At 49.5% G+C, this 19922-nt stretch overlaps 1 protein-coding gene across 1 annotated transcript in view; it reads left to right on the top strand.

Moving 5' to 3' along the window:
* Positions 1 to 4596: 4596 nt before the first annotated feature.
* Positions 4597 to 19922, top strand: part of LOC142574500 (uncharacterized) — a 36516-nt gene continuing 21190 nt past the window's right edge. The window contains exons 1-5 of the mRNA XM_075683563.1: positions 4597 to 4616; positions 6757 to 6857; positions 13890 to 16391; positions 17259 to 17390; positions 17990 to 18219. Of these exons, the coding sequence (XP_075539678.1) occupies positions 4597 to 4616; positions 6757 to 6857; positions 13890 to 16391; positions 17259 to 17390; positions 17990 to 18219 (2985 nt within the window). The remainder of the gene's footprint in view (positions 4617 to 6756; positions 6858 to 13889; positions 16392 to 17258; positions 17391 to 17989; positions 18220 to 19922) is intronic.

A 19922-nucleotide genomic window follows, 5' to 3' on the forward strand; every position in this document is an offset into this window, starting at 1 on the left:
ATACCAAGAAAGGAGTCAAGAAGGCGTGGTCACGATAACAAATGGGATTTGAAGATGTCATCGCGTGAAATCGTATTAGTTATTGCGTCGACGCCTTCGGGCCACCTTTCTCGTCCTCGCCTTCTTGTTGGTGAGCGGAAATGACGGATACAGCAGACCCAGTTTCAAGCAGTTTCTTTTAACTCGTTTCGCATTAGGACTACATCGAAACCTATACTGGGATCGGACTGGCTAGGCAGAGCTAACGGCGTCTTCGGATCGCTTGATTGGAGACACGACATCACCAGCTTGACTTGCGTTGGGATTTTGGAAAGACGGGTGATAGTCACGCATAGATCTTGTGTGTTGTGGTGTGCCCCCGGTAACATTTGTGCTCCGACGTGCAGTGCGCTGTATATTTGTCGTGTAGCTGTTTATGAAACGGAAAATGGTCGTCCACCCCCCAGTTGTAGCAAAGCTACAAAACAAACACATTCCGGTTTCTCAGAAGATTCACAGTTGAAGAAGGAATTAGTGCTGGTCCGGGGATTGAACCCTAGATTAACGTCTTTCTTGGGCGGTCGCTTTACCATGACGGCTAACCAAGAGGCTGGCGTATCGCAGAGCGAGGCCAAATTAATCGATGACTCGATATACAGGCACACTGAAATTGTCAAATTAGTTCTGCGAAAGCCCGTACCGGACTCATCAGCCGGCAAAGGATGTCCTTCTAGTGTCGTAACTCAAGGAAGTCCAGGCGAGACTGCGTGAGCCACCAGGGGAGAGCGCTTAAAGTAGCCTCAATGTAGCAGCGGTGGTGTGTAGGTGAATGTCTCACTGTGACTGCATCGTCTGCTTCGGAGCAACAGACGGCTAACTGCATGACTTCCGCATGACCATATTACGGTGGGAACCGCCTTTGCGGTGAGCGCCCACTACAGCCGTTAGTCTATCCGCAGGCCCAATTCTATCACGGCCCGCTGCCAGGAAAAGCGTTTGCCGTCGAGGACCATCTGGCTCGCTTGACGACGAATGGCCAGACTGGGGTGGGCGAGGAGGACCTTGGCAGGGATAGTTTAATGATTCTATTCCAATTCTATGTCTTCTCGCGCTTCGTCAATGGTCTCAGCAGCACTCCGTCTGTGCGTTATCACCATGATCGGCCGATCATGAATGGAGGATGGTAATAAATAGAATAGAGCGAGATGGATTCCTGTTTTAGAGAGAAATGAAGAGAGAGAAAGTTAAATGGAACCTGTAGAATTCAGCCCTCATTGTGCAGGCCTTTGCTACTTCAGATGAGGCGCTTCAAATGGCATCGAATGTACAAGACAGTAGATAAAAAAAACGAACAAATCAATTGTAGGCGACAAAAGGTCGGCTAACGTCTATAAGATTGGACTGGCGTAAGCACTGACGTAAGGGCCTTCGTATCTCTGAATTCATCCTCACTTCGGTTCCAGATGGCTGAAAAATAGCCGGTCTGTATCTGTCCCCGTATATCAAGTGAAGTCGTTGCAGCTAACCATGTACGCGGCGGTATAACGGTGGCATGGACAAGGCACGTGATCAGTATGAGATGGCTTTGGACGGTGCACAGTGGTGCACTGAGTTTCCCGATCTTAAACAAACCTTCACTAGTGTAGGCTACACGAAGACTCAACCGATGAGTGACTCCCTCGACTTGCTTTCCCAATCCTCGACGGACGCCCCTGATATCATGGCGGCCATTTAATTTAGAAGGAAAATTTAACGCATTCACTACTTGGCAATGAAAGTCCCGCGCTCCTTGTTGAAACATAGACTCGGCCTCGTCACTGGTTCACTCTAATATCACAAACTACGAGTTGATGTTTACTAATACAAGCTTTTCGTTCGAGGGCAGGGATGTGCAAGAAATACTGCAAAACTTGTGGAGATAGAAACAATCAACGAATACAATTATCGCCAATATATTACGCAACAACAATGACAACAATAAAAAACTTTCTTGGGAGCACGTGAACCAAACTTTGGGACCCACTGAAAGCTCAACACAACGGTGATAACTACAACAAAGAAGTTACTAAGGCACGTGCGAATGCAGAGACTCGTTCATCCAAAGCAATCAATACAGAGATGACCTCGTTTACTGTCTATACGGTCAATGCTCTCGATGACGTCAATGACGGCGATAACGGTGGTGTCAAGGGGGCGATTGCGCTGTCGCGCATGCTGGAGTGCAGCGGTTGCGTACGAGGTCAGCAGGATTTCTCTACAAGTCAATTCGTTTTTCGCACCTTGTCGGGCGTTATAACACACATGCCAGCCAACGACAGTCCCCGACTCCTCCTCCCGCTGTCGTGCGACGGAAAACGATGTTGCGTAATGAGAGAGACTATGGCGAACGCTGGGATCCTTCCTGCCCGCCGTGCGGATGCCCTTGAAATTACGCTTGGGTGCGGCTCGACAAAGGTGGTAGATATCGCGCGATTCGCATTCAGACGGGCTGCTAGCGGCCCTCTTACGAAATTAGCGGGGCGGAGCTTTTGCGAGATCGCTTACAGTCTTTGCTGTTACGGACGCGAATGTGTTATTACCCCAGACCCTCTGTTTATCCAACAACGACGCGTATATCCATTTCTCCCTTTTTTCTGGCAAAACAAGCTGTGGTTGTTGGTTTGACGTGAACAAATGCCTACCGAAAGATCCGTCCGTCCGTCCGTCCGTCCGTCCGCCCGCCCACCCGTCTGTCTGTCTGTCTGTCTGTCTGTCTGTCTGTCTGTCTGTCTGTCTGTCTGTCTGTCTGTCTGTCTGTCTGTCTGTCTGTCTGTCTGTCTGTCTATCTATCTATCTATCTATCTATCTATCTATCTATCTATCTATCTATCTATCTATCTATCTATCTATCTATCTATCTATCTATCTATCTATCTATCTATCTATCTGACTGACTGACTGACTGACTGACTGACTGACTGACTGACTGACTGACTGACGAACGAACGAACGAACGAACGAACGAACGAACGAACGAACGAACGAACGAACGAACGAACGAACGAACGAACGAACGAACGAACGAGCGAGCGAGCGAGCGAGCGAACGAACGAACGAACGAACGAACGAACGAACGAACGAACGAACGAACGAACGAACGAACGAACGAGCGAGCGAGCGAGCGAGCGAGCGAGCGAGCGAACGAGCGAGCGAACGAACGAACGAACGAACGAACGAACGAACGAACGAGCGAGCGAGCGAGCGAGCGAGCGAACGAACGAACGAACGAACGAACGAACGAACGAACGAACGAACGAACGAACGAACGAACGAGCGATCGAGCGAGCGAGCGAGCGAGCGAACGAACGAACGAACGAACGAGCGAGCGAGCGAGCGAGCGAGCGAGCGAACGAACGAACGAACGAACGAACGAACGAACGAACGAACGAACGAACGAGCGAGCGAGCGAGCGAGCGAACGAACGAACGAACGAGCGAGCGAGCGAGCGAGCGAGCGAGCGAACGAACGAACGAACGAACGAACGAACGAACGAACGAACAAACGAACGAACGAACGAGCGAGCGAGCGAGCGAGCGAGCGAGCGAACGACCGACCGACCGACCGACCGACCGACCGAACGACCGAACGAACGAACGAACGAACGAACGAACGAACGAACGAACGAACGAACGAACGAACGAACGAACGAACGAACGAACGAACGAACGAATTTTGTTGCGCAGTGAATAACATCGCAACACGGTCGACGGAGGCGCATACATATGGATAGACACCTTGAAGCTGCCTGATGATAAATCTGCCTTAAAACTGCTTAAAATTAGGCAGTGTTGTCCACTGGATCAAGCGTATGAAGCTCGGAGAAAACTTGTCACAGATGGAATCCCCCGCCCTCCCCTCCTCCCCTCTCCGTTCTCCTACAAAAAGTGCGCTGGCCTAAAATATACTTATTCACCTTGTACTCTTTTACTAAGCTTTTTTTTGCCATAATACGATAGAAAGGAAAATAATATAAATATTTGAATATCTCAGTCGCATATCATGCGACTTTTGATGATCTTAAGATGTTTGTATATTCACCTTCACAAACTTGGGATGAGTTTATGTAATACTGCTGTACTCTTAAAATATTGCTACGCTACAGTCATAACAATTGCGGAGCGATCTATGAAACTTCTGCAAAACAGAAGATTACCTTGCTACTGATTCTCTAGATTTTATTCATTCTCTACCACATCCCCACGATTCATATCTACTTTATGAAATTATAAAATTCATACTTCAGATAGACAAATTAAGAAAGAATGATTTCAACATCAATGCCCTTTACCCCACTACTTTGCTTTCTCATAGTTCTTTTTACATATTTCTATTACGCACTCTTTATTTGATCTACAAACTGTTGCTTTTTGTTTTTTTAATTTTTGCTGCTAATAACCGCCGAAATCTTGTCATATCACCCAGAGGAGGTTTGTGTCGATTCTGGAGTAAATCATTATCATCATCACCCTCACCAATCTTCCACGTCAGTAAACAACTGACGCTTGTCCTGCTTTCGTGACCGCAGGCGCAAATCGTTACCTCGTTTTTAACCAGGCCGACTGCTCAAAATTTCCAACGATGCCCAAGAACGACGGCACGTAAGTATATGGAGATGTAGTCTGAGCACGTTGTGGCAGTTTCTTAGAGAGAACAGCGTGTTATGTCCGTGTTGCAAGAGCCCGGCGAAGCGCCGAGGCCCCTACGGTCGCCGCTTTCCTGCAGAGCTCTGTTCGACGTGCCGTAGAGAGCGGACGTCAACGGGGCAAGTTCTACGATCAGGGCAGATGGGCCGCCCTCATCGCTGTCGTGATAGCACATGATCATCCTGTTCGCAGAGGTTTTGTCCCGTCGTTTGCACTGCTCGCCATGCTGAACGCTAACCAACAAGCCCAGCTTAGAACTCTCGCACAGTATTGTCACGTGATCACGTGATCGCTACATAGAGCTGAGACCCTATAACGTAAAACGATTCCAATGTGTTTTTATTCCAATTTCCTGACGTCAAATTCACGTAACCGCCGACGCAAGCTTGGAGTGGTTACCCGAAGCGTTGTCGGACCAGCCCAATCAAGCGCCCTCCTCCTTTAATGGAGCTCACTTTTGTTCGCTTTCAAAGCGAATAACATTGCCTACATTGAGCGGTTTTTCTTATCGAATTGGCTGACGAAAGGCGAGGAACACGCTCAAGTAGAGAGGGTTTCGATGGGGCCGAGCCAGCGCAGTGAAAATAGATAGCCGGATAAAGAGGGGTCTGCGATTGGTCCGCTTCCCCCTGCCCTTTTCGACCATCTTGAGGTGGCTGGTAGAAAATCGCGGCGGCGTGCAACGGAAGGTTAAGAATGCCGCTAAAACACATCCTCAGCAAAAAAGGAGTTGGCACAGCGACGTCGTAAACGTGCCGAAAGGGCTCGATAACGTTGCACGGCCACGCAAAAAGTTTTATTATACGCAAATAAGCCCGCGCTCTCTTGGAGGTGCGAGTAGCCAGTGTCTGAGTGATCGGCGGGCAGCCATCTTCTATTACTTTCGGAACGGGGCAGTCTCCGGCTATTTAGAAACAAATTCAGTTTTGTTTGGCATAATAATGCATTTTTAACGCGTACACGTCATTTTGACACGGTGAGTTATCGCGGTTTTGTGACGTCGCGTGATAGGCAGGCGAAGTGGGCACAACCCGAGGACTTCTGACCAATAGCAGAGGGCTAATGGCGAAAAGGCGTCGAATCAGAAATAATTACATTTTTTTCTTTGGTCTAATTAGGCCTAATCAGTGTGTACAACTCATATCAGATGTGGAGTTGTCGCGGTTTTCGTGACGTCGCGTGACAGACAGACAAAGTGGGAGTGGTTCAAAGAAGCTTTTGATCAATCGCGGAGGGCTGATTGCAGAATTGGAATACAAAAAGTTTGGAATAGCTTTACGTTATAGCGCCCCTGTTCTGCCTTTGTCGGGGGACGCAGTGGGGGGTGGTGGGGAGGGGGCTTCGATTATCGCTGCCCGAAGGCCTCGGACTGCACGGGTCGGTGCTTTCAGCCAACGAGCGTTGCGTATGCAGCGTCTTGGACAGCACTGGACAGTCCGAGACGACAAATCGAAGAGACCCAGCGATGACACTACCTGTGCGAGCGTAAACGGTCCGCGTCACAGCCTGGCGCCTTCGCTGAAGGCTCTAGGTTAGACATATGTTGTTTACGTCCATACCCACACACACGCTGATTTTTCAAGAAGGGTTTTAGAAACGCTTGATGTTCAGTAGTACATAGTAAAGGCCATACAGGGATAACTGTGTCGCGCTCCGGACAACCAGACATATCGTACGGCTATCCACAATACTTCTCTAGCCATCGCGCTTTTGGCCTACGCGTGTGTCCCAGACTAAACGCAAAGACTGTGCTGCCGTTCACTGCAGAAAGGGCTCCTTCAGGGGGCGCTACCGATTTGCTAACACGCGTACGCGGGCTGCAGAGCGTGAGGCAATGAAGAAGCGTTGGCACTTCTGTTACGTTCTGCACGGACAAAAAGAAAAAAAAAGAAATCTGCAACAAAAAGAAACGTTCCAATGAGGCTTGATGAGGTGACCTTTAACGGCGCTGTGAAATAGGCTTTTCTGAGAGAAGAACAAAGTCTGCGCCCCTGTGTTCTGAGCCACGTCATTCCCGTCTATTATTTATTGTTGAGTGAACTCGGAAGGGGAGGCCGTGGTGTTCGTAACCGCCTTTACACTCCTCTGTTTTCAGGCACGGGCGCAAAAAGGTTGCCTGCTCGCTGTGCACTGTGTCCATTTTAACTGTCACGGCGCTCTCGGTCGTGGGAGTCTACAGGATCGCAAGTCGCGCAGGTGAGCGGAGCCGCTTTCTTTCTTTTTCTCCCGCTATCGGTACTCTAACACGTGCGCGACATGCAAACAACGCACGAGCCATAGTTTAGGCGCAAGGTAAATTAAAACATGACGCTTAACATAATCCGAAGTCGCACGATGGGTTATGAAGGACGCCGTATTGACCCCCTAGGAGTTTGATAAGTTCCAGTTCCAGTTCCAGCCGCAACGAACGAACGAATGAAAAATAATGCGCGCAAAGTTAAAAGATAGGAACGCAGGGGTGTGGATTAGAGAGCAAACTGGTTGATATAGATGATATCTATATTCGGAATTGGAAGAAATAGAGTTGGCCAGGCCATGTGTAATGCATAGAACAGATAACCGATGGTCTATTAGAGATATCGAACGTGTGCTACTACGGAGTTGCTAATGTAAGGAGACCAAAGTCGAGGACGGCAAAGAATTGGGTGGTCTGATGAAATTAGGAAATTTATAGGCATAAGATGGTGTCAGCTGGCGCAAGACAGCAGTAATTGGAGATCGCTGCGAGAAGCCTTCGTCCTGCAGTGGACATAAAACAGGCTGATGAGGATGACCTGAATCGCGCGAGACGAGCGTTTTTGGCATTCCGCCCTCATCGAAATGCGGATGACGTAGCCAGGCGTCGAATCCATGACCTAGCGCCAGTGGCGTAGGTCGTCTGGCACCCGGGGCCCATAGGTCTTCTGTCACCCCCCTCCCCCCCCCCGGGGTGTAGTCGAGGAAGGCGAGGATATCAACAAGTTCCGGGTGTCTTCAGACGTATATGACACCCCCCCGCTGGCCCCTTGCACCCGGGGCCCACGGCCCCCCGGCCCCCCCTATTGCTACGCCACTGCCTAGCGCTCATCAACAGCGTGCCATAGCCAATGAGCCTTATCGGCCTCAGTGGCTATGGTAAAGTAGCTGAGCTCTGTTAATCAACTAAGTTAACGCGTGGTAGTTGGGGAAAGGAAGCTAACATCATCAGCAGCAGCTGCATATTTTTATTTCCATTGCCCAGGATGATGGCCTCTCCCTGCGGTCAGACGTGGAGCTGTGGCGGTTTTCTCTGTCTTGTGCTAGCCCTGTCCCTGTCTTCTCCCTGTCTTGTGCTAGCTGATTCCAACTTGCGCCTACAAATTTCTTGATTTCGTCACCCCTCCTAGTCATCTGTCATCCTCGACTGCGCTTAGCTTCCCTTGATACCCATTTTGTAACCCTAATGGTCCACCGGTTATCTAACCTACGCATTACATGGCCTGTCCAGCTCCATTTTTTTTTAATATCAACCAGAATATCGGCTCTCCCCGTTTGCTTTCTGATCCACACAGCTATCTACCTGTCTCTTAACGTTACGTCTAACATTTTTCGTTCCATAACTCTTTGCGCGGTCCTTAACTTGTACTCGAGCCTCTTTGTTAACCTTCAAGAGTCTTCTCCACATGTTGGCACTGGTAGAATGCAATGACTGCACACTTATCTTTTCAACAACGGTGGTAAGTTCCCAGTCAGGATTTGATAATGCCGGCCGTATGCACTCCAACCCATTTTTATTCTTCGTTAAATTTCATTTTCATGATCAGGGTCTCCTTTGAGTAATTGACTTAGAGTAACGTGCTTCTGTACAGACTGTAGAGGCTGACTGGCGATCCCGAATTATTGTTCCCTGGCCAAGGTATTGAACGTTATCTGTGCCTTCCGCATGTTAATCTTCAATCTCACTCTTACACTTTCTTGGTTAAGGTCCTCAATCACTTGTTGCAATTCGTCCCAAATGTGGCTGTACACTACTGCTGAACAGTGTTGCTGAACAGTGTTGCTAAACGAAGCTGTATCGTTAAGTGATTCTCGGGCGTGGCGCGGCCAAGCACCAAGTCGCGGGTTCCTTCCCGGCCGCGGTAGCCCTGTGCTTGATGGGCGCGGAATGCAAAACTGTCCATGTACCGGTGCAGTGGGTGCGCGTTAAAGAACCCCAGGTGGTCAAAATTAATCCCGAGGTACCACTACGGCGTGCCTCACAGTCAGACCGTGGTTTTGACTCGTAGAACTCCAGAACTTAATTCTTGTTCTCGAAATGAACAGTTGTAAGTTGGCACCGTATATTCGTTCTTACGTCTGCGCCTCTCGTTTTGTGGCACCCACGCTGGAGAAGGGGAGCCACGGAATGTTGAGCGCCCAAACTTAAATTTGGCGACAGGGTTCGGTAAAAAGGCCACGAAAGCTGGACGACATTTTCAACGATAACAGACGGGCGCTTGCATCAACGTTTGTTTAAACCAGGTGCATGTAATCAAGCTCTGTATATGGACATGCGCGCTGTGAGGAGCGCATATGCTCGCACGTTCTGACACACCGCTGCCCAGTGACGTCAGAAGTTGGACACATGTGCCACAAGATGAGCGAATAAATAATCTGTTGAAGCGAAAACATATCCTGCGCTGCTGAAAAACGTTTCCTCCGGTTGCTAGGCTGTGCGTTATGGCACTGCTATTGACCCGCGAGATTTCAACACTGGATGACCTTAGCGCTGTTTCGATTTCGCAGTATGACAGACCAATTAGTCCTAATTGCTATCTTGGTGGGATTTGCGCCATCGTGAATTTACGTCATTGTCAGGCTTCCGTGTGACCGACAGCGCAGCTTTGGTATCTCGAACACAAAAGGCTTCGACATTACTTATTAAATAAGTTCCAACTGGCTCATCGTGTAGCGACTAAGAGAATAGAAAAAAAAATGTGTAATAATTTCCGTTAAACAGAAGGATTCTTTTTGTTTAAGCACTATCACTTGAAGCAAACGTGGAGCGTTTCTTAGCTGAGAATTTTGCGTAGTATATACGTCGACAAATGTCATTAGAGTAATACCGCTAAACCTAATGTCATACCGAATGTCATACCGCTAAACGGAAGCTGACGGGGCGGAATCCCGGGTAAGCGGGGCCGTAAACGTAAGTGGCCTGAACGGCGCAGCCACTTGGTAGCGCATAGCTCAACCAGACAAACACAGAGCTGCCACTGCGTTTACCAAGCGTATTATACTTCGCTGCTGGTGTAAATTTTCGGCAGCGGTGTAATCGTGTCGGAGGAATACCGCGATCGGTACTCGAATACCTCGGATCCTGATCGAGGATTACCGGGTGAGTGGGGGCCGCTTACTTTTGCGCCCTCACACGATATTCCGCCCGATCTGCCTGCGTTTAACGGGATGCCGGACACGCTAAAACTCCCTATTTTCGACTGGTCGTTGTCGAGCATTCTGGCAGAGCTGCAAGAGTCGGGTTAGGTTAAAAAACTAACGAAACTAAGTCAGCCTTGATATGCATAACGACGCCCGATTATTACGATTTGTCGCTCGAGGAAGGCGCGCTTCGCGGTGCTGTATATGGCACCACAACAAACCTGATTTTTACTTCCAGAGCCAACATGTCTTCGACATTCCGTAGGAGAAGTTATTTTTTTTCTCGACTTTCTGTGCACTAATGATAAGTGGAAGGTTGCCAAAGGCTTGCTTTCGGATACTTGCGTTTCAGCTGACGCTGTGGCGATAAAAACAATCTGTTATCTTACAGGGACAACTCGACACCTTGCAGTTGACGGTAAGCACCACAGTTCTGCCTAGTTCTGTCGGAGCTGTTGGAGTATTCACCCGCGAAAGCTTAAGTAATCTAAAAAAGATAACCATTGAGGATGGGCAAGTCTGATATCGTGACTGGTTTCAGGACATCAAATGAGGAAGTAAGGACTTAATGCACGCGCCGCTTAGAGTTCAGAAATGTTCTTCATATGGGCGCCCCGACGTAGGCTTTCCAGTGTTCATTCTGCAGAAACAGTCGAGTGCTCGCGACTCATGTATGCAGGACTTTATTGCCGGTATCTATATTTCAAGGGACATTGACGCACCTTTCATGAAAGCTGAAAAAACGAACCGGTATGAGTGCGGTAGCTTTAAGTACGAGGGCGAATCAGAAAGTCCTTGCCCCTATATTTAAGAAAAAAATTACGGCTGTAAATGCGGAGTCAACATATCCATTCCCAGCGGTGTACCTTTCTTGGACCGGCCCGGCCTTATCTTCCGGTAGCTCCGTGGTGCGGCGCTGCTGTCAGTTGTTGAAGATGGCGGCTGTGCTTCCAAGCCCACGGCGTACGAGCAACGAAATGTGATTCGTTTTCTATGAAGTAAGGGAACGAACACCCATCGAAACTTACAGGGAAATGCAGCCCACGTATGGGGAAAGGCGTCTCGCTTTGAGAAGTGTGAGGTGGGCGGTGTTGTGAGTTCGTAAAAGGGCAGTGACGACTCGCATGACAATGAGCGTTCGGGGGAGGCCGCGTGCGTCGCTTACTGACGACTGCGATGAGACGGATTTAGGAGCTGCGACGAGACAAATGCCTGAACCGTTGCGGGGAATATGTGGAAAAATAGTCTAAGGTACGTAGAATAGTACGTATATCGGTAAACCTGTACGCACCTTATTTTGACCAATAAGAAATAGGGGCAAAAAACGTTCCGATGCGCCCTCGTAAGTGTATTCTCGAAGATATTTTTGAAAGTGATGTACCAGCGGTGACGTAATGAGCGTGAAGTTTTCTTCCTCGTTGCGCACAGACTCATCCGTTCCCTTCAGGTTGTTGTGGCGCGAATAGAAATGCCCTGGCGACCCCTACCGCTCCTACCCATTTCTTGTTCCCGCTATGTGACCTTCCGAGGTTGGCGTTCGACAACGGAGCCCGAGAGGGACAAAAGACCGGTGAAATAGCGGGCGTGCGACGCGTTAACAACCGCCAATTTTGAGCTTCCTCGAAGATGCGGAAGGGCGCGCATGCAGGAGCGAGTCTTTGCCAGCGAGTAATTCATGGCCGGGAACGATCGCTGAATGGCTGGCATCCGTGGCCCGTCGTGCCCCACGAAGTTGCGCGCGATAATTACTAGAGGAATATCTGGCGTAGCGATCCTTCGGTCCCCGTGGGAATGCTAGTTTAGGGCATGGATTTGTCTGATCTTCGGGCTTATGGTTTGAGAGCGTTCTTCTGGCTTCGTGTACTACGTTTTATCGGCTTAAATTTCAAAGCAATCTGTAGTTTTTGGAAATGCAGAAATATATAAGACTCCGTGAACGTTTATTACCACTACTAATTGCAGCGGTTCTGCCTGTCCCGACGTGCTCCCGAGGCGCAATGGTTGCCATTATCGGACTTGTGTGCCAAAGGTTCTCCGTTCGAATCCCGTCCTCGGGCAATTTCGTTCGTTTATTTTCTTATACTAATTTAAAGCGCAATGTTTTTTTCTTGGAAATGATCAGTTTGCAAGGTCGCAAAGGCGTTCGAAGCCAGAAGGACGGAGTTTAGGCAAATCCCCACGTGCTGGCAACCATCATTCCCACGTTGGCTGAACCGCCCTGCTTTCAGCTGCCGTCGACACTAGCGCCAGGGTTCTCTCTAGTAACTATTGTGGGAAAATTTCTGTGGTTTGCTGGCCGTAGCGTCATCGCTGCCGTAACGTACGGAGCAAGGGCCTCGAAAGCTGCGCGCGAGAGCAAGCGATTTACTGTGCCAGATTAGAGGCTCCCTGATGCTCGCGTCGTGAATATCACTTGGCTCGCTTGCTCACGGGGGCAGTATTGACTACAGGCCGAGAACGTTTTCATCCCGCGTTCTTCAAAAACAAAAAAAGAGTATTTCAGTTACCTTCTAAGTTCTCGTGCATGTACACCCTGACGGAGTACGTTGACTCCACGTGTGCCCAATATACACTGCGTTTAATCAGTGCCGTGCAGTACACCAAAAGCTATGGAGGTCGCGTCCGTCGACCAAAACAAAGAGCCGTCAAAAAATGCGTTTCTCCGTAATTGTCCGCCGCTGATCGCAACCCGCGCGACGCTCGTGTGAACGGAAGCTCCACGAAAGGATCAGCGATGCACCATGGGCAAGCCGCCCTTGCTTCTCTGAAGCACGAAGCCAGCTCTAGTTGATTGCCATGCGGCACGAACCTTAGCTTTCGCCGCAGTGCATATAATTGGTGAGAGGAAGCTTGTATAAGTGAATGGAATCCACCGGGCCGTGTGAGAACTCCTGAAGGTGGAAGTATGCGTCGGACCAGCATTTACACTCTCAAGAAGGATCTACTAACACGCTATTTTTTGTATAAGAGAAAAAGCGCTAGGAGGTGACAATACCTGAGTGCACTGACTCTCTCTCTCTCTCTCCACCTTCGGTCAGAGTAAGCATCTTAAGTACCATACTACCGCACATTTAGCCTTTAATCTACGAAGGTTAGTCTTAATTGTCACCATCTAATTTCGGTTAGGTGAAAGGTCGCGCGATCGTGTGTTTTTCAAAAACTTTACTACCACACTGAATGTCTATATGACACAAACGTCTCCCAGAGCCATCCCTGCATAACGTCCCGTACTGATTATCGCTGTATTGTTCACGTTCTTTGTTGCGCAACGGATCAATTCTTTCATTGCTTTGTTCCACAGACAGGCCATGAAGGAAAACAGTCTGCCGGCTTTTACTTTTTCAAACCATAGAGTTGTGTATGTTTATCGCTGCGACTGAAAATTACTTTGGCTGATTTGTGTTTGCTCTTAATTTTGCCTTGTGATGGCCTTGTTTGTGTTGCTTTCTTCTGCGTCCGAGGAGTTTGTACTTCATTCATTTCTCCGACATATCTCTGCCCTACGTGTGAATCTATCTCTTTTTGTATTACACCAGTACTCCATTCTGTTGTGGCTGGCTGGCTGGCTGGCTGGCTGTGTGTTCCGGTAAGCAGCTGCGCCAACCGTAATATACGAGTTAAAATAAATTTGTTTATTTACAAGCGTCTATCTCGACCATCTTTCTTCTCTTCTTTCTGTTCCCCGAGTCTCTTCTTACCGAAACATCACAATAAATAAATAAATAAATAAATAAATAAATAAATAAATAAATAAATAAATAAATAAATAAATAAATAAATAAATAAATAAATATTGACTGTCCAGCTTCCTGTCGCACAGTATTAAGGTTTCTGCTTTGTCCATCCTACCAGAGAGACCCCACAGGGGCCGCATGCTGTTGGCCTTATTGAAGAACTCCACGCATCCCGCAAACTCGACATGGGATCGCGCCGGTTTCCTGTGGGACCGCTTCGTGGACAAGGTGAGGGAGGCCCTCTACACAACGACGGCGCGCCGCTCGTCAGGGTCTTCGACGGCTTGGAGGCTGTCTCGCTCGGAAGAGAAACCACCGACGAGTGTGACTTCAGCGGCGTCTAGCACGTCGCCAAGTTGGGCGGAATCCGTCTCCTTCGAAGAGGACACGACGATTGTCGACTACGGCAAGATCGACGACCACGTCATACTCGACGCCGGGCGCACTCGAGCGCACTCGAACGATTCTCGAGCGCACTCGGAAAGGCACCGTCTAAACCGAACGGGAGGAGGATCGTGGGACAACGACGCTTCGTCTTTCAACTACGATCGCGTCGAACCGGACGTGAAACTCGGGAAGGCTGCAAACGGTTCGAATGAAGCCTTGAACGGGTTTAACGACAAGTCAGGCCTCGGGTCAGCGGCGGGAACTGAACACGTCTACGCGACATACGGCGCTGGGGCTCGCAAAAAAGCCTCTAGAACGAAAGGTACGTCGGCCGCGTGGACAGATCACGAAGGTGGTCCGATCGCCAGCTCGACGCCGCCCCCGGACGCGAGTAGAGCCAGCGAAAACAAAGCTCAGGAACGTATTAGTTTAACTCCGGTGAGCCCTTCCTCCCTGGAAGCACCACGTGGCGAGATCGAACCGATCGGTGCGCTATCCGCAAATAAATCGGACAACGGGACGATGCGAGGCGCAAGAATGCAAGAGACGCAGCCGGAACTAGAATGGGGTAGTCCTTCAATTCAAAGGAAAGACTCGGCGCCTCAAACAGCGCCAACGGTCGAGGGCAAGTACACGGAAACCGGAAGCACATTCCTTGGGTCTGGGGTCAATGAGGTCGTTGGAAGAGTCACGTGGACATCCCGTACTTCCGAGAATAACGATTCCGTAGATCCCGCCGAACTCGAAGGTTGGCCGCTCGAAGAAGTACGGAGAGGCGTCGATGCCGAAAGCCCCGCGGTCAGTCCGAATCTTCGTTTACGAGGAAGCGAGAACGCGGCCTACGCAACTACGCCCACTTCGAAGGTTACACTAAATCTGTCGGGTTTGAAGGGAACTGGTATTTTGAAAGACAGCGAAGAAAATTTCAGTTGGTCCAAAAATGACGTTGACATTTTGGTTGCGCCGAAATCCGACGTCAGTGGCGCTACTTTTGGCGTAGCTCGAGCCGTTCCAGGATCTAATCGGACAGCCTTCGAGGGCCTCTCCAGCGTAACGCTTGGCTACGACGAAGGTATACTGTATCCTTTAACAAAGCCTTCAGGGTACGGAAGAAGAATGAAAGTTTCAGGAGCAGGGAGTGCGCCTCACTCATTTGCTAATGAAACTGGTAATCCTGCAGTAAGCTTGGTGCCACCGAATAGCGTTCGTGGAACAGTCGGTAGCGTACTTGCTGGCGACAGTGTGTATCCAATAAAGACAGATAGCCCACCTCCGAGATCAAAGACCGAACACTTACTTACTGATGGCTCTGTTACACGCCTGTACCTGCTAGATGTGACCGAAAGTGATGAAAGTACTTCGTCGAGTCCAGAATCGCTATTTCCGGAGACGTACCGAACTGCACGTACGAAGAGCAAGACAGAGCTTACCGCTGACGCGTGGTCTGCGAAGCCATTAGATTTGAACAGTTCGAAACGGACCGAAGGCTGGGTAAATGCTGGCGAACAACGAACACGACCAAACACTGTAGACGATCTTGCTTACGACCGTACCCTTCTAAGACGTCAAACGGCTCGAGGCGGCAAAAGCAGCGCCGAAGGTGGACGTGGGCTCAGCGAGCGACCGCTGCTCAACGTGGAGGCGTTGACCTCAGCCTCGTCCGCTGGTTGGCGGCCCGCCGAAGGGACAGGGAAGTTCAGGCAGCTCCGCGTGGCCGAGAATGGTGACCCCAACACAGAGCCTTTTCAGGAGGACCTACCGCCGGGAGAAGAGGCCATGGAAAACAAGGCGACGCGGGCAGATCCTGCACCTCCGTCACTGGAAGGGCATACCAGGGACTTCCCACCAATGGCCGGAGGAAGTTCCTCGACGACGACGACCGATTCCTTTAATCTGCTGCGCGAACTCGACCGCATCGCCGACGAGTTCACCGAGTTCCTCGACAGGAAGGAGCGGCGCGAACGGGATGAAGATCGAGTTTATACCACCGTTGACCCGGAGAAAGAGCTGCTCGATGCGGACGAAGCGATAACAACGATGGTTGACGGCGACCATTCTTTGGCTGCTTCTGCCGAAGTCGATGACCTCGGAGTCGAGTGGGATGCGAGGCACATCGGTGGTCCGACGAACCCAGAAGAGGCGGGCCCCACAGTCTTCCCCGCACGCGACGACGAGCAGTTCTCGGAGCACCCAGCAGAAGAGAGGAGAAACCGCATTGCCAGAGCGAAAACAGGTGAGACGGCGAAGGAGAGGCTCACAAAAGTTGTCGACGTTTAAAGACGAAGGTCCTAACGATAATGGAATTATTTGTACGCTTTTGATATCGTGTTGAAAAAGGGACACATTCCTGAATGTGTGGGTTCGGCTAACCAAGTCGAAAAAGAAAGCCCTTTGTAACGACGAAAAGTGTGTTCGTATTCTGATACATTCTTGCTGTCCTCACAATATGTTTTTCATGTGGCAAGGTATGCGTGTCGTAAAATACACCGTCTTATCATCACCACATAGTGAACTTTGTCCTAACGAGAGTAGTCTCGGCTGTGAGCCCGATTGCCTTTGGTAAAGACGAGACCAGTTCTGTCAGCACCGTGCAGAAAATGTTTGTTTCCGGCACAAGACACCGGACTAGTACGGCGCCAACCTCGTATTCTGACACACTATTTGCTGTTGTTTTCTGCTACGAACACACGCGAAAAGAATGAAACGTAACTTGTATCTAGAGACAGGTGCGGATACCTTGTTCATTTTCTGCCTTTCGCCTTCCAATAAAGCAACGTACTATATATTGAACGACGTAGCGTCCCATACGAAGCGTAGTGCGTCGGATAGATGGCCCAGCAATTATTGTTGGAATTTGCTGCAAAATTGGTCAACGGTGGTCGTACGCAGTCACTAGTCGAATTCCGAGCTGCAGGTGAAACGCCTCCTTTGATGTCTCCTGCTTACGTAAGGCTTACTATCTATAGGTGAGTAAAATGAAATGAAATCATGTCAGAGTAGGTCTTGTACAATTAAGTCTCTGGTTTGTGCAACCGAGCCCGCGTATTTGGTTTGCGATCTGCCCTGACTTCTTTTTTTGTTTTTATTTTTATTTTGACAGAATCACCATTATACTGCTCTGTCGGGCCAACATACTCGGGGCCTTTTCCTCCAGCACTCTGCAGTTACTTCGTCGTTTATGACTCGGTGCATTACGATTCAAGCAAGAACACTTTACAAGCGGTCTTCAGAGGTACGTTCCTCCTCTAATTTACAAAGTAGGAAGGGCTAACATTCCTACTATTTTAAATGATGGTCACTTTCGTTTGAAGGCCGATTCATGTAAGTCTGGTTGTTTTCGTTATGTTGTGCTGTAGTTGCATCAGCTTGTATGGTTAGCAAAAAGGAAGAAAAAAGACGAAGGCTGTCTCTTTCCGTGCATTTGTACCATACGCAAAGCATAAGTGAGGCTTTTATCCTAGAGCTACAAGGTTAAGAAAATGACGTCGTCTCGAAATCAAGTAATCTTATAACACATTTCTTGTTTTTATATCTCGGGAAAAATGACGATAACTTTAGAATTGGCAGCCACTTCTGCAAATGAAACTGCCCAGCACTTCTTTTGTTCATTTAGTTTAGAGCGATGACGATGAGGCTGGTTAAGTGTCTGCGAGAACGCATTTTATCTGTGCAACCAGATGGAGACATCCGTTGCTCCTGCGGTAGCCTCCATGACGAGTGGCTTCCTTGATGCCGGTGCAGCGATGTGTGGCCGATATTGGTTTCGCCTTTTGTGGAAGAACACAGCGTTCCAAAGCAGCGTCGAGTAAAGGCGGTCTCTCTGCTTCCAAGGTTCGTGGAGCGAGGTGGCGGACAGTGAGGACCGCTTCAGGCTCGGACCCCGCGTTCTCCTGGCCCTCGATGCCAATCAGTTGAGGGCCGTGGTCGCGGACTTCCCTGTGTTCGCGGTCTTCGCTGCCAAGGCGAGGTCGTTAATTCAAGAGGGAAGCCTCACCGGACTTGCCTTTGACCTGAGCCTGGCGACGGACTACGACGTCCGCTCGCACGCCACGCTTCTCCAGGTAAGGCTGACTGATTGATATGACGGAATGATTAGTTCATTTGATCGATTGGATTGCTTGATAGATCGCGACTGATTGATTAATGCGTTATTAGATCTGTCGACTCACTGAATGAATATTGGAAGCACGTGATATCCCGGGTTCGATTCCTGTCGCCTTCTCCTGCCATGCGATTGGGGCGGAGTACTTAGATTTAGGTGCATCTACGAGTAAGATTTGCTGATAAGGTTGTACGACTTATTAATTTTTCATGGAATGTTTATTAATTGGTCGTTAACACCAGTGTGGTGCAGAATGCTCAGTTGCATCTCTCACGGCGTTACAGCAGTAGTGTCAGTTTGGAGCTTGAAAAACCGTGAACTAAGTAACCGGCTTATTTGTTAATAATTAATTAGACGTTATGTCGTAAAGCTGCACTTGGGCGATGCGATGCGCCGCAATAGAACGTTGCGAACTCGTTTTTGTCTACAAGGTTTTTCTTTTACGCACACCAAAATGTAAACCCGTGAAGCACTTCATTATTGATTCTGGTATTCTGGGAATGCAAAAGCTGCGGCTTGGAGTCGAACTCGCTACCATGCTAGTTTCTAGGCGAGTGCGAGCGTATATTTCATACTTCGCGTCCGTTCTGGACGGACTGTCGCCACCAAGCGAGTACGCAATAAGCAGGGGAGGTAGCCAAGCAAACACATCTCGGTGGAATGCCGAATGTAGCTGGAAGCTCGGTAGCCCTTTGTTACAGCGACGAACGTTACTATATAACCTGTCCAGTCCCGGGATTCTAAACATACAACCTAGCTCCCCATCCTCCCGAACTTGACAGCCGTTCTCCTCTGGACATTCACTTCAGATGTCGAGTGCTGTGTACACAGGTACGATATCCTCTGCACCTGTATACGGGACGGCAACGCGTTCGGTGAGTGGCGGAGGAAAGAGCGACTATGGGTAGAAAAAAAAAATAAAAAAAAGCGGTGACGGCCTCACACAGTGATGGACACAGCCGCGGTGTCTGGGTTGTGCGTTCCGTCAGGGTTCTGCGTGTCTGGTCGAGCCTTCGTCTGGAAGTCTGGACAAAGAAAAGACAACGACAAAAAAAAGAGACCATTTGGCAAGACGGCACCACAACATAAGAGAAAAGACAGAAACAATGAAATAAAGGCGAAAAAAAAAGTTTGTGGTGGAGCGTGGTGGGGGGGTGTTCCTTCCGTCGCCGCGCATCGAAGACGGAAAGTCTCTTTTGTTCTCGCGGGAATTCCCTGTTCCCGCTTCCGGGATCCCCGCGGAGGGTAGGCCTTCTTTCAGCTCCGAGGCCTTGGCCTCTTGGTCTTCATCCGCTCTTGTCGTGGAGTAGGCGACGCGACGGGTGCTTCCAGAGGCTTTTCCTGCCTGAGCGGGGGGTAAATCCACTTGTAAGTGGGATAAATGCGCTATATATAAAAAAGATAGACTGATGCAGCGGATCATCCCGAGCTTGCAACGCACAGACCGTTACACTGTGGTAGAGGCTCTGAAAGGAGACAACTGTGCCGTTAAGGAGTGGAACACGCGTTCTCAGGCGACGCTCGCGACTGCACGCACTTCCTCCACGTGATCCGAATGTCGTTGATAGGGTTCGATTTATCTGTTTGTTTGATCGGATCACACCCAGACAGCAGGCGGAGTGAGAAGCCGTTCGATAACGCCTTGAGCGCTTCACTCTTATT

The sequence above is a fragment of the Dermacentor variabilis genome, chromosome 3, assembly GCF_050947875.1.
Source record: "Dermacentor variabilis isolate Ectoservices chromosome 3, ASM5094787v1, whole genome shotgun sequence".
NCBI lineage: Eukaryota > Metazoa > Arthropoda > Arachnida > Ixodida > Ixodidae > Dermacentor > Dermacentor variabilis.